We start from the raw sequence: 13867 nt of genomic DNA, 5'->3' as shown, positions 1-13867 counted from the left end.
TTACAAGATAATGCCAAATTGCTTTCCAAAGTTTATTAGTTTACAACTCCACCTTTAGATATCTTCTTGATGTACATCTTCTTCTTGGTATTGCATATTTCTTAATTTTTCAATCTGCCAGATGAAACATTATTCATTGTGGTCTTAACTAGTTGATCACTTGAAATTAAACATCTTTTCATGTGTTTCATGTGTTTAAGGGGGTGTTTAAGTCACACCCTCTTAAAATACCTGGTTTCTTTTGCTCATTTTTTTACAGGACAATGATGAATAGAAGTAGTGATAATAGGTATCCTTGTCATGTTCCTGATTTTTAATGTATGCAACTTCATCATGATGCATTATCCTTTTTTACATAATGTTGAATTCAGTTTATCAATAATGCTTTTGACTTTCAGATCTGTGTTAATAAGTGCTATTAGTCTGTAATTTTCTTTTCTCCTACCAAATGTGTCTGGTTTTAGTATCAATAAAAGTTATACAGGCCTCATAAAATGAGCTGAAGAGTATCCCCTCATTATATATTCTTTGGAAGAGTTTGTATAATATGTTCAAATAGTATGGTCCTTGAAAGAGTAAAACATCTGTAAACATGAGCTAGATGTTCTTTATCAAAAATTTTAAAAGTATTTTCTATTCAATACTATTAAGTCCATGTAGCTTGTCTATTTCTTCTTCAGCCAATTTAAGGAAATGGCACTTTTCTAGACCTTGGTCTATTTTGTCTGTTTTCAGCTACATTAAGATGCTCCTGGTAGTCTCATCATTTTCATCTCTGCTGTGGGTTAAGACCCCTTTTTCAATCTTTATATTGTTTACTTTAGCCCTGTTTTCTTCTTGTTCAAATATGCCAATTTGTTTTGTCATGAAAACAACTTTGACATTGTGATTCTATATGTTTTCTAATTCATTGATTTCTTCCCTTTCCTCTGTCTCCTTGCTTCTATACTGTGTTTATTCTGTTGTTCTTTTCCTAAGTTATACACTTACCCTTTAATTTAAGCATTTAAAACCATTTCCCTCTAAGCGCTCTTTCTGCTGCATCACCCAATTTTTCCAAATGTAGTATTTATAATTAGGTTCTAAGTATGTTTTTTTTTAATCTATGAAGTTTTTTTAAACTTGTAAAACCATGATTTAAAAAAATTAACCTAAGTTATTTCTGATTATTCATTTAATACTAATTTTTTGAAATTTGTTGTAACTTACTTCATGCCTAATACATGGTCAATTTTTGCTAATACACAATGCTTAAGAATATTCTGGGGCTTCCCTGGTGGCGCAGTGGTTGAGAATCTGCCTGCTAATGCAGGGGACACGGGTTCGAGCCCTGGTCTGGGAAGATCCCACATGCCGCGGAGCGGCTGGGCCCGTGGGCCACGGCTGCTGAGCCTGCGCGTCTGGAGCCTGTGCCCCGCAGCGGGAGGGGCTGCGATGGTGAGAGGCCCGCGCACCGCGATGAAGAGTGGTCCCCGCACCACTATGAAGAGTGGCCCCCACTTGCCGCAACTGGAGAAAGCCCTCGCACGAACCGAAGACCCAACACAGCCAAAAATAAATAAATAAATAAATAAAGTAGCTATAAAATTAAAAAAAAAAAAAAAAAAAAAAAAAAAAAAGAATATTCTGTTGATTATTCTAAATATGTTCATCGAATCAACATTGTTAATTGCATTATTCAAAACTGTGTTTTCATTCATTTTTTGTCTGGTTGATTTATTAGTAATTGAGAGCTGTTAAAATCACCCACTGCTGTTCAATTTGTTGGTTCAGCCCTAGAGTTTATACATTTTGAGGCCATTTTATAAAGCATATACAAATCTAAAATTGTATATATTTGTAATAAATTGATGCTTTTACCATGTAGTGGCCTTCTCCATATTTAATAATACTATCATAAAGTCTAATTTTGAGTTGATAGCACCAAAGCTACATAAGTTTTCTTTTGCTGTTTGCCTAGTGCATTTTTTTCATCCTTTAAAAAATCCTGTATCAGCCTATAGCTGATTTTTTAAAAACTGAATCAATGTTTTTAACTGGGTTTAGCCTATTCATAGTTATTTTAATTATTTGACTTGTTACTATTTATCTTACTAATTTTGTATTTCCTCCACCCTAATTTCTTTCCCTTTTTTTGTATTTAGGTATTGTCTTCTTATTCCATATTTTTAACTTTTTTCTTTGGAATGATTCATCCCATATCTATTATTTAGCAGTTACACTTGAAATTCTACTACACATATTTAACATAATTTCAAAGTTAAACAGTACCTTAACCCATTTTCTGAATAATAAAATACTTCAGAACACTTTAATTCTAATCACCCCCCCATCTTATGAACTACTGTCCAGTTTTTCAATTATATCCTATTTTAAAAGTCCACATTAATGTTGCATAAAATGTTTAGTTTTATTTAGTTACAATCTTGCTTCTTATAAACACTTCTTTCATTACGATTGTTTTATACAAACAACACTTTTGATTTACATGTTTTTCATTTATTTCCTTACTAGTTCTTCAATTTCAGATCATCCTTTTGGAATCATTTTCCTTCTTGACGATAATCCTTTTGCAATTTCTTTAAAGAAGTTCCACTGATGGTAAAATCTGTTTTTCACTTGAATATGTCTTTATTTCAGTTTTGCTTCATACAAATTCCAAGTTGATAATTTGTTTTTCTCAGAATTTTGAAGGCACTATTCTACCACCTTTGGAGTACATTGTTGCTATTGAGAAGCTTTCTGAAGTATCTGTCTTGCCTTCACTGATAATCTTTTTCCTCCTTTGATTGCTTTAAGAATCCTCTGTTTGGTATCTCACAGTTATACTACATTGGGTTTAGGCTTGGATTTTATCTATATATGCTTGGGATACATTGTGCTTCCTGAACTTATGAATATGTGTTTTTCCAACAAATGTGGAAAATTCTGTTATCTCTTCAAATATTGCCACTCCTCCATCCTCTCTATTCTCTTCTGCTGGTACTTCTAGAATTCATAATTCTTCCTTCTGTATCTCTTATCTTTTCCTTAATATTTATATTTTCTAGCACCTTGTTTCTCCTTGCTGCACAGTGGATAATTTCTTTATATCTAGCTTCCAGTTTATGTATTGTCTCTTCAGCTGAGTCTAATATGATATTCAACATGTCTAAGGGATTTTTTTTTTTTAATTGCAAGTAACATATTTCTCATCAAGCAGTTCCACTTGTTTCTTTTTCAGATATGTCTGTGGTTCCATCCTTCATGTATGTTGATGATAAGACCTTGGAAAATTGAGTCCAAAGTTTATATCTACAGGTTCTTTCTTAAGCTAGCTAGTTTCAACTTGCACCTGGTGATCTCCAGCCATGAATAATATTGCTTATCTTAATCTATGGCAATCTGGGGCCTATATCTTGTTTCTACCAGGAACTATAGGGTATTACAAACTGAGGCCTACTTCAACTGTCCTGGATGGGACATCTCAGATTCAGATTTATCTCCTTGCTTCTGGTCTAAGGAAAATTGCATATGGCAGTGCTGCAATTGGTATTTGTCACCCAGGCAACCACTGTCAACCTTATGCTTAATATAGTTTTCACAATTTCCAGATCAAAATGTGTTCATTTTGTCAGGGAGAAAAAAGAGAGGTGTAGTTCTTGGAAAGTTCCCCTACTTTCTTTGAGCCTATTAATGTATTCAAAAGGAGATTTTATTCAGGATCTAGTTGTTTTGCAGTACCTAATATATTACTGGAAGCAAAAGTCTTATTTAATATATTAGGTTATGATATACTAACCAGAAAAAGCTCATGATTTATGACAATCCTTGCTGATTCAAGAGGTCTGGAGAGGTTTCCTACCCCTCAATTGGAACTCAATCAGTATTTCGGAACTGAGTATAGAGAGGTCCTAAACTATGAACTTATCCAATAAGTTTTTGCCCCACTTTGTAGAAATTTCTCCTATTGTTCTATTACTAAGATATTCAGTCAACCCTGACTATTCAAATTTCCAATGTCCTGATCAATATGTGGTTCAGGTCAACAGGACTAAAATCTATGAAAATAAACCATCATTTTGAACATTTTAAAAAATAGATAATAACGATTTGTTACATGCAACTTCCATCTAGATTCATTAACTTTATTCTTGGAAGCCTGAGCCACCTATAATATAAGCAGGGCTAAACAAGGCAGCTGGTGATTTCATTTTAGTCAGAAACACATCTAATAGGCATTCTGGCAGCAGATCTGACTGCTACTGTCTTAGACGCAGATGGATTGTTTGCATCATTATTATTCGTAATTGTTGGTCAGTGTTCTCTGGATGATCAGGAAGCTCTTTGTGCCTCACCCTAATCACTGAAGTAATGAAAGGAGATACCCGCAGCAAGGGCTGCAACTGCAAATGCTGCAATCACACCTAAAAGTAAAACAAACACAAAACAAATGGAAATGGAATGAGCAAAAGAAAGGCTTAAGTGATTCTAGGCTTTGAAATGCCGGTAATTGATGGGCCTAAACAACAATAACAACACACACACACAAATACATATACTTACACACACACATATACAGGCATGAAATGCCAGCAAAGTCTTAGAGGAAAATATAGCAGTAGGTTGAAAATTATATTTTACAAAGTTGGACTGGTAATCATATACTTCACCACCTTCGTAACACCTTAAAATAAAAAAGTATCTTTCTTATACACATGAGTGCACTCACACACATCTAAGAGACAATCTAAGAGACAAACTAATACATACTTAAAAAGGTTTCTATAAATATTTATATTGACATTTCAGCTGTCTCATGCTACTTAGCTTAATCCAAAAAGACATCTCCAGTGGGCAGGAGTCCTCAATAATTACCATGTGAAGTCATTTATATAGCTATTGAAAACTACAGAAACTAAAATCTAAGAATTATTAAGCTTGGGTTGGTAACTTTTAATTTTTTTCCCTGAGCATTTTAAGTTAAAAAACAACAACAAAAACAAAACTGACCACAGTAGTCCAGACACACACACACACACACACACACACACACACACACACACACACACCTAGGTACAAAGAATTTAGGTAATTAACTTAAGAATAAGTGACATGAAAAATAACCAAAGTTTCTGGCTTCTCTCAGTCAGTCAAAAATCTTAATGCTTATAAAGCATTTCTCAAATTGGCATTCAACTAAACAACAGTCTATATGTTCTTTGATCAATAAGTCTGAAAAATGTTAAAGTGACTGTCACACTTCTTGGAGCCTTTAAAATACTAAAATGCATTAGAATTTCCAGACTTGAATTTGACTTTTTTCATAGAGCACCTATCAAAATCTTTCACAATAGCAATCCTGGGAACACCAGTTTGGAAAACACTGGCCCTACTATACTAATTGATTCCCAAAACTCAACATGTTTTTCTTCTAAAAACACCAAAACATTTAATAGGAAGTGTCATCTTTTAGGGCACTTGAGACAATGCTTTATTTATAAATCTTTCTATCTCTTAGGGTGTACCACTTTCCATAATACTGAATAAATACTAGCTTAGTCTAGTTCTTTTAAGAAATGAAATGAAAATAATTTTAAAGTAACAAGAAAACTCAAATCCAAAATACCATCTTTTCAATGTTACAGAAGAAATATAATACCTATGTTTTGCTGAATTTTCAACACTATTGTAGTTTTAATTGGCTGTTTTGGTGGTTCATCATCTGTGTTGTCCAATGAAGCTTCAGTATTCATAGAGGAACTTACACAGGCTGCAAGAGGATAATAAAAATAAATCCTAATTAAAATGAGAATAATTACCGCTTAAAAATGAGTTTTAAAGAACATTATAAAAAACATACAGTGAGCTCCATTTTCCTTCAACTTGACTTTTATTTTTTTTTTCAGCTTGACTTTTTAAACTTGTTCTTTATCAAATGCGAGTGAATTAAATTTCATGGACTATATATCAAACTGATGTACTTTTTAAAATACTTTATGGGGACTTCCCTGGTGGCGCAGTGGTTAAGAATCCGCCTGACAATGCAGAGGACACGGGTTCGAGCCCTGGGCCAGGAAGATCCCACATGCCGCACAGCAACTAGTCCTGTGTGCCACAACTACTGAGCCTGAACTCTAGAGCTCACGAGTCACAACTACTGAGGCACACGCAGCTAGAGCCCGTGCTCTGCAACAAGAGAAGCCACCGTAATGAGAAGCCCGTGCACCACAATGAAGAGTAGCCCCCACTCTCCACAACTAGAGAAAGCCTGCGCCCAGCAACGAAGACCCAACGTAGCCAAAAATAAATACAATTTAAAAAAAAGAAAAGAAAGGTTCAATTCAATGACCTCAGCTTCTATCTTAAAAAAAAATACTTTATGTACTTTTATAACTGATCCAAACCAAGGAGCCACAGAGCCAGTTCTGAATGACTCCCACAAATTATAATCTGATTACTATATGGTAGTGGAGACAAATGATACCAAAAATCGAACTAGATAGAACAGGGTAAATTTTGCTCTTAATTGGGATTAATTTATAATATTCTTATTGACGGTTTTAGCAATTAATAATTTTAAGTAATCAGTAATAATAAAAGTAGGGATCAGCAAACTGTAGCCATGGGCCAAAGTGCAGCCCATGGGCCAGACCTTACATGCCCTGCAAAGCCGAAAATATTTACTATTTAGCCCTATACAGAAAAAGTTTGCTGACTCTTGATCTAACCTGAATTACATAAGCAAATTGGGACCATAAGTTTGACCTTAAAACAATTCAATGTTAAGCAAAGTAAGTACATTATCTCATTTATAGTTGGAAAATAAAACCTGGGACATTAAGTGCACATTTGAGGGTCATAGGCAACAGAATGAGTATTCAAATACAAGTTCTCTTTCTACTTCATTATGGTGACAATAATTTGTGTAGGTCAGCCAAGCTGAATTTATTTAACACTGACTAAAAGTGTCTGAACTGAAAACATCCTTAGGGATCACATAGACCAATGGTTTTCTTTTTTTTAATTAGTGCTAGAAAATCTGACAGAAAATCCAAGTATGTAAAATAGATGAAAGCAGAATTACTCTGGTTGAAGCAGGTATGAAGGGCTCCTGGAGCCAGACTCCCTCCTTCCCCTAAGAGGTGACAGCAGAGTGCTGTTCTATAGAACTCGAGGGAACTATGTTTGAAAACAACTGCAGTTGATCCTTAAACAACATGGGTTTGAACTGCGTGGATCCACTTACTTATACGCAAATTTTTTTCACTAAATACATACTATATGATCCATGGTTAGTTGAATCCATGGATAGGGAACTGCCCATACGGAGAGCCAACTGAAGCTATGTGTGGATTTTCAACTGCGTGAGGGTCAGTGCCCCTAACCCCCATGTTGTTCAAGGGTCAACTGAAATTCACGTTGATCCCTTTATTTACAAAGAAGAGAAGAGAACCACAGAGTGACACAGTAAATACTACTGTTTAAATTCAAAGTAAAATAGCTTATTGCTTGGATTTAAAATATCTTTTATAGACATCTTTGTATCCCAACATACTGGCACATGCAGATGTGCTCACAAGGATGACGCATAACTTACTGAAATAATTATCTGTGGTACCGAAATGGATGAAAAAACATTTGCCTGCTTCTCATCAACTTCCCCTGAAGAAAAGTTTGTCATTTTGAGAAATAATCCTTAGTAGCCATCTCATTAGAATCAAGGGCAAAACTGTTCTTTTTTTCCCTCTTTGAGCATATGACTGAAGTACTTTAAAAACAAACACAAAACATTTTTCTCTTTTGTTCTACTCCCATATCAAACTAGTCACAAAGGCCAACAAATTCTCATGAACTGTCTCCAGAATTATTGTCTTCCATATTTCTACAGCATCCAGTTTTCTCGGGGGCCGTAACACTTTACTTCTAGACTACCAGCTTAAAATTTCCCCTAACTTCATCCATATGTCTAAAAGTTGAATGGAGAGTACAATTTTATTCATTTTAAAAACATACACTCACACACACACAGAACTTTGGCTTTTTCTTTTAGCAAATATCACTGCTAAAAAGCTTTTTCTTTGGGCCACTAAAATCCTTATCTCAGATAAAAACAAAAATAATGGATGAAGCATGAATTATACTTATTTGCGACAGGAAATTTTTTACTTTTTTACTTGAGTACCTATAGATAAAGAGCACAAAAATGGTTTTATTTGTCATGACATATTACTCACACATTTAATACTGATTTGTTATTTGTGAAGAAGAGCATGCTCTAAGAGGTCAAGTCCGCTGTATAAACAATTTACTTCTATTAAAAAAAGACATTCCATTGCTCTGCTATTTCCATTTTAAAATCTGTCATTCAAAATCATATTGATTTGATACAAAGCTGAGACAATTTTAGTGAAGCAGAGCATTTTTCAAGGATGAATAAATCCTACCATAACAATTTGTTTGTGTCTGTTTTTGGTGGGGCCACGTAGAACTTAATTCAAATCTCAGATACTGTCATTTTTACCAATACCTTAACGTCATCTGAACTTTAAATGCAAATAACATGTGATTCAATAGGAAATTAGATCTTAACCATTCTTTAAAACCAGGTAATTTTAACTGCAGACAAATCTCAAATTATTCATGTAAGAAAGAAACCTTTCTTAAGCAACTGTCAACAAAGGAGAAGACAAGGGCCATGATGAATGCACGCTAAGTTGTATATATATTCAATTTCATTCCAAGCTGCTGATAGGTAGGACTATTTAGAAGCTTAAAATGAAATATTAGCACTTGAACTCCTTAGTTAGGTGTCATCTTCCAGATCCCTAAATCCTAAGTTAATGAGGTTTCACTAGACAGCCATTAAAATACATCTTCAGCATTACTTTTTTTTCTTTATAATTAAATTATCAATGTTTAACCAAGCAATGAAAATTAATTTCACCTCTGATATCAAGACAGAATTGGCAAAGATGGGTTTCACCAGATTTTAAAGGTGTGTCTCCAAATTTGCTGATACTGTGGATAAAGTACATCTGAATTATTAAGTTAATATCTACCAGGAGATGACTAATACATTTAAGAAATTTTAAAGCCGTAGTTATCCCTCACCTTAAGTGAGTCATTTTGACAAACAAATTGTTCTTCATCCCTTAAGTCATTTCAAAGTATGTTGTTTTAAAATACTTACTTGGCAAAATACGTATTTTAAACACAGCAACTACTTGGCAACTACATTACAGAACAGAAATAATTAAATAATCAAGCAAATAATAACATCAAATACTTGGAAAATAAAGCTAGATACTTATAACAAGTTTAACAATCCTAAATGTACAGTAATTGATTTCAAGTTTGAATTTGAACATTTGAACTCCACTTTTCATGGTTTATTTTACCTGGAAACCCTAATTTCAAATAATTAGAAAAATCTATGTACACTACATAGCATTACTCTTATACTTTAATGTTTTTCATTATAATTCAGAAGGTCCATTATTTAAAAGTTTTATAATAACCCTAGTAAATATCACCTTACATTTCTATATCTCTTTCTGTTTAGAAAGTATTTTCCCTAACATTTTTACTAAATTCTAGTACCAACACCGAAAGAATTTGGGGTTCAGAGAGGACTTGTTCAAGGTTACACAGCTGTAAGTGGAAGACCTGGACTCAGCCAGCTAAAACATCTTGGTAAAATTATGCATCTAATATTTTTGAATAAATTAAAGAATAAATGCAAAAGTGAACATAATTCTAAACCAACAGAATGTATATGTAAAAGCACTTAATTTTTCTATTAAAATGTTTATGTTTTTACCCTATCCCATAATTTGGAATGTGTTATTTTGCTACTAAATAACTATATCATTCCTTCTAATTCAACAAATACTTGATGAAGCAAAAATAATATAATTCTAGACAAGTCTTATTCTTGGCCACAATAAATCTGATGCCAATGTTCAATTCCTAAACAGCTTAGAGTTACTTTTACTGTATTCATCCTTGAAAATGAACTCAAATGTTACCTGCTCTGAGACGCTTTCTCTGAATCACCTCCAGGGATAATGCCTGTGCTAAATGTTCTGATAATTCTCTGTTCATTCCCCTATTATGGAACTAACCTCTAGTTAAAGTGAAATATAATAGTAATAATAAAGAAAGAAAAAGTGGAAAGAATTTACTAAAATTTGAAAATACTAATGTCAAACCTTTCTTACTATAGATTACAGGTTATTGCTAACCTACCATCAAAATATTTTTTCTGACTGAATTATTAGCCAAATCACTAGAGACCCTAAAATTATGATCATTAATCTTGATGTTCTTGAGTTCTTAGTTACTCTTTGGAACTTACTACATGCCCTGCAATAATTAATAATGCATACAATTCTATCTTCCAAGTCAGATTATAGGCTTCTTGAGGAAAGAAATCTGGCCAGTGACTTGTCATCTATAACACTACCTTGAACAGAGCAAATGCTTAATAAACATCTAACAAATAGACATATTAAATGCTATAAACTGGAATATTTACGGGGCAACAATTAGTGTTACATGTTGTCATATGTTTTTAATGTTCTATATCCCTTAAAATGTTCTGAACTATTGAGCCATAGAGCTATGACCATTATATCCTTTTAGAATCTTCATCATGTTCAGTGTAGTGCACTACACAAACCTTAAAAACCTTATATCTCGCTAGGCATAAGCTTACAATTTTTCAAGCATAAAATAAGTATTAAAAAAAGCTGTGCTATAGTTTCCTAAAAATGACCAATTCAGTATATGTCAAGTCAGTTAGGAACAAATATTTATGAATGCCTATCATGTTTTAGGCATGGAATTCAGACAGAGAAATAAATACTCTCGAGAAACTTGCAGTCTAATATGAAAGATTAATATTAAACATGCAACTGATGAGTTCAATAATTACAAGAATGAAAACTAATGCAAAAAAGCAGCAAAAAACTATGATTAAGTATAATGGAGGAACTCACCTAGTCTGGGCACATAAAAGGATCTACACAGGTTAAAAAAAAATTCTATTTAGCTCCTTGAAGACAGGATCAGTATCTTATTGAATTTTGGTCCCCAAACCCTAGGACTGACAAAATCAATAATTTGTTCAGTCAACAAATATTTACTGATTACCTACAATGTGTTAAGGCTAGGTTCTTAGGAAAGTGCTAGAAATGACAGCAGTGAGCAAGAAAGGAAAAGTCCCTTTCCTTGTGACTCTTATGGAAAAATCAATAAATGTTTGCTGAAATGCAATATAAAATTGTTTCATACAGGTTTTAATTTATTAGGTTTTAGTTTTATTTGGGGGAGGCTGTCAAGCAAGGCTGCCATAGTTGCTTCCTTAGGAATGTATTACAGTGGTGAAAGCTACTTGGATTTTTATTTTAACCTGTCTTAGCAATTTAAACAATGGATATTAATCTGTTATTAATTAAGATTAATAACTATAACTATTTTTAAAGTATAACTTATAAAGTACTGAATAAAATACAAACTAGTCTATAAATGCTTATGTTTAAAATATGACATAAAATTAAACAAGATAAAAATATTTCAGACAGATGGTAGTCTTAAAAAAATCTAAATGAAATCTCTCTTCCTATTCTTTTATATCTGATTTTTTTTAAGTTTTTTTTTTTAAATTTATTTATTTATGGCTGTGTTGGGTCTTCGTTTCTGTGCGAGGGCTTTCTCTAGTTGTGGCAAGTGGGGGCCACTCTTCATCACGGTGCGCGGGCCTCTCACTATCGCGGCCTCTCTTGTTGCAGAGCACAGGCTCCAGACTTGCAAGCTCAGTAATTGTGGCTTACGGGCCCAGCCGCTCCGCAGCATGTGGGATCTTCCCAGACCAGGGCTCGAACCCGTGTCCCCTGCATTAGCAGGCAGACTCCCAACCACTGCGCCACCAGGGAAGCCCTATATCTGATTTTTAAAGTAAGTTGTGAATGGGCCAAGTTTTGCATACAGTGCTTCCCTTAGTCATACTTAATTCAGCAATGTAATATGCACTAAAAGTGTGACAAATAATTCAAAAGAATATGAAAACTATATATGATAACAGATCCAAGCTTCTAGCCAACAAGTGAGAAATTACACTGACATAAGATGAAATTAAATGAGGATGATGTAACATCATTTATTTAAGTTAAAAAAATTGTTTTAAATGATGGAATTAAGAGGGCTAGGCTAAAATAAGTACCTAGATCATGGAAAGTAATAACCCTATAGTCTGACCTGGTTAAGTGTCACAGAAAGGCAGTAAAACAAAACTGTCGGAAAAAAAGCACAGACTCTAAAACCAAACTGCCTAAGTTTAAATTCCAGCTCCACCATTTATTAGCTATGTAACCCTGAAAAAATTACTTGACCTTTCTGAGCCTCAATTTTCTTATGGGGAAAACTGAGCTAACAATAGTATAATAATCATTATAGGGTTCTTATAAGGACTAAATGATTTAGCATCTGTAAGGCTCTTAAAACGGTGCCCGGCACATAGCAGGTTCGATAAAAACAATAGCTAATATTATTAGAGTATTAGGTTCAATTCAGGGTAACATATTTCAAGAAAGGCAAGCCAGACTATACTGATATTTTAAAAAGCAGTTTTTAACCCTTCTTAGGTCACCAACCCTTTGAAAGCTATAGATCTTTCCCCCAGAAAAAAATTATACAATTATGTTCAAGCGGTTTAGGGATCTCCTGATAGCCAACTATGACCCCAAAATTTTGGACACCACAGGTTAAAAATTCCTAACCTAAAGAAAGGTAAACAAGGTGGTAAGGAAAAATGAGGTCTAGAAACTGTAATAATGAGAACAGTTAAAGGTATATGGGAGTATTTGGCTTTGAAATATTTAGAACATGACAACTGCCCTCAATTTAAACTTACAGCAAGGCCTCAATAAAGAAGCAGTACAGTTGACACTTGAACAACATGGGTTTGAAATGCACAGGTGTACTTATACTTGGATTTTTTTCAATAAATACATACTACAGTACTACACAATCCACGGTTGGCTGAATCTGTGGATGTAGAACTGCGGATATGGAGGGCCAACTGCAAAATTATACATGAATTTTCGACCACATGGAAGTCAGTGCCCCTAGCTCCTGTACTGTTCAAGTGTCAACTGTACTCATGTTTAATTGCTCCAGATTACTGAAAAAGTAGAGGTTTCAGGAAGGCAGACTGGAATTCAGAATAAGGAAGAAAAAAGTCTAAATACCCATAGATTTCAGTATTATATGAAAGAGGATGAACCAGGTCAACTCTAATGATCCCAAGTAAAACTAATTCAAGTTATCAACAATAGAGTTGGTCAAGAACTACTGTTAGGCACTAGTGACAGAAGTAAACAAAGCAAACAAAAATCTCTGCCCTCATGACTCTAAGATTGGTTGGCAGAAATAGCATAGTCGCTAATCTGGAAAAACATATTTCACAAAGTAGCAAACATTTCTACCAGTCTACTCCAAAATCTATCACTTAGAGAATATGCTATAGCTATACCTTTAAAAATATTAGTTTTCAGAGGACTGAAACATAGCTACAGCTTTAACATCTTTTACTGAGCAATTTCGAGGGTTTTTTTTTTCCCCCTTTAAAACAAACTTACTATTCCACATGATTAATATGAACTTGGAGTTGTTGAAAAAACAAGCCTGGTGATCTCCAACTAACCTGAGGCTTTACCGACAGATTTGAAATTCACCAACCAAATACTTACTTGATTCACCATAGAAACAACAGGACTCAATCACTCTACTCTTGTGGGGAATGGGAATTAGTTAAGCAACAGAAGAATAACTAAGAAATTAGAATTAGAAAAAGGACTTAAAAATGGTTATATTCAAATTTCAT

The 13867-nt window shown here is 33.9% G+C and overlaps 1 protein-coding gene across 1 annotated transcript in view; it reads right to left on the bottom strand.

The window, feature by feature from the left end:
- Window positions 1-2391: 2391 nt before the first annotated feature.
- Window positions 2392-13867, bottom strand: part of ODR4 (odr-4 GPCR localization factor homolog) — a 42081-nt gene continuing 30605 nt past the window's right edge. Inside the window, exons 13-14 of the mRNA XM_057540951.1 lie at window positions 5642-5752; window positions 2392-4406 (exon numbers count right to left, since the gene is read on the bottom strand). Coding sequence (XP_057396934.1) covers window positions 4339-4406; window positions 5642-5752 — 179 coding nt within the window. The 3' untranslated portion in view covers window positions 2392-4338. The remainder of the gene's footprint in view (window positions 4407-5641; window positions 5753-13867) is intronic.

This window comes from Balaenoptera acutorostrata, chromosome 1 (assembly GCF_949987535.1).
Source record: "Balaenoptera acutorostrata chromosome 1, mBalAcu1.1, whole genome shotgun sequence".
Classification (NCBI taxonomy): domain Eukaryota; kingdom Metazoa; phylum Chordata; class Mammalia; order Artiodactyla; family Balaenopteridae; genus Balaenoptera; species Balaenoptera acutorostrata.
This window is presented reverse-complemented; position numbering and strand designations above follow the sequence as displayed.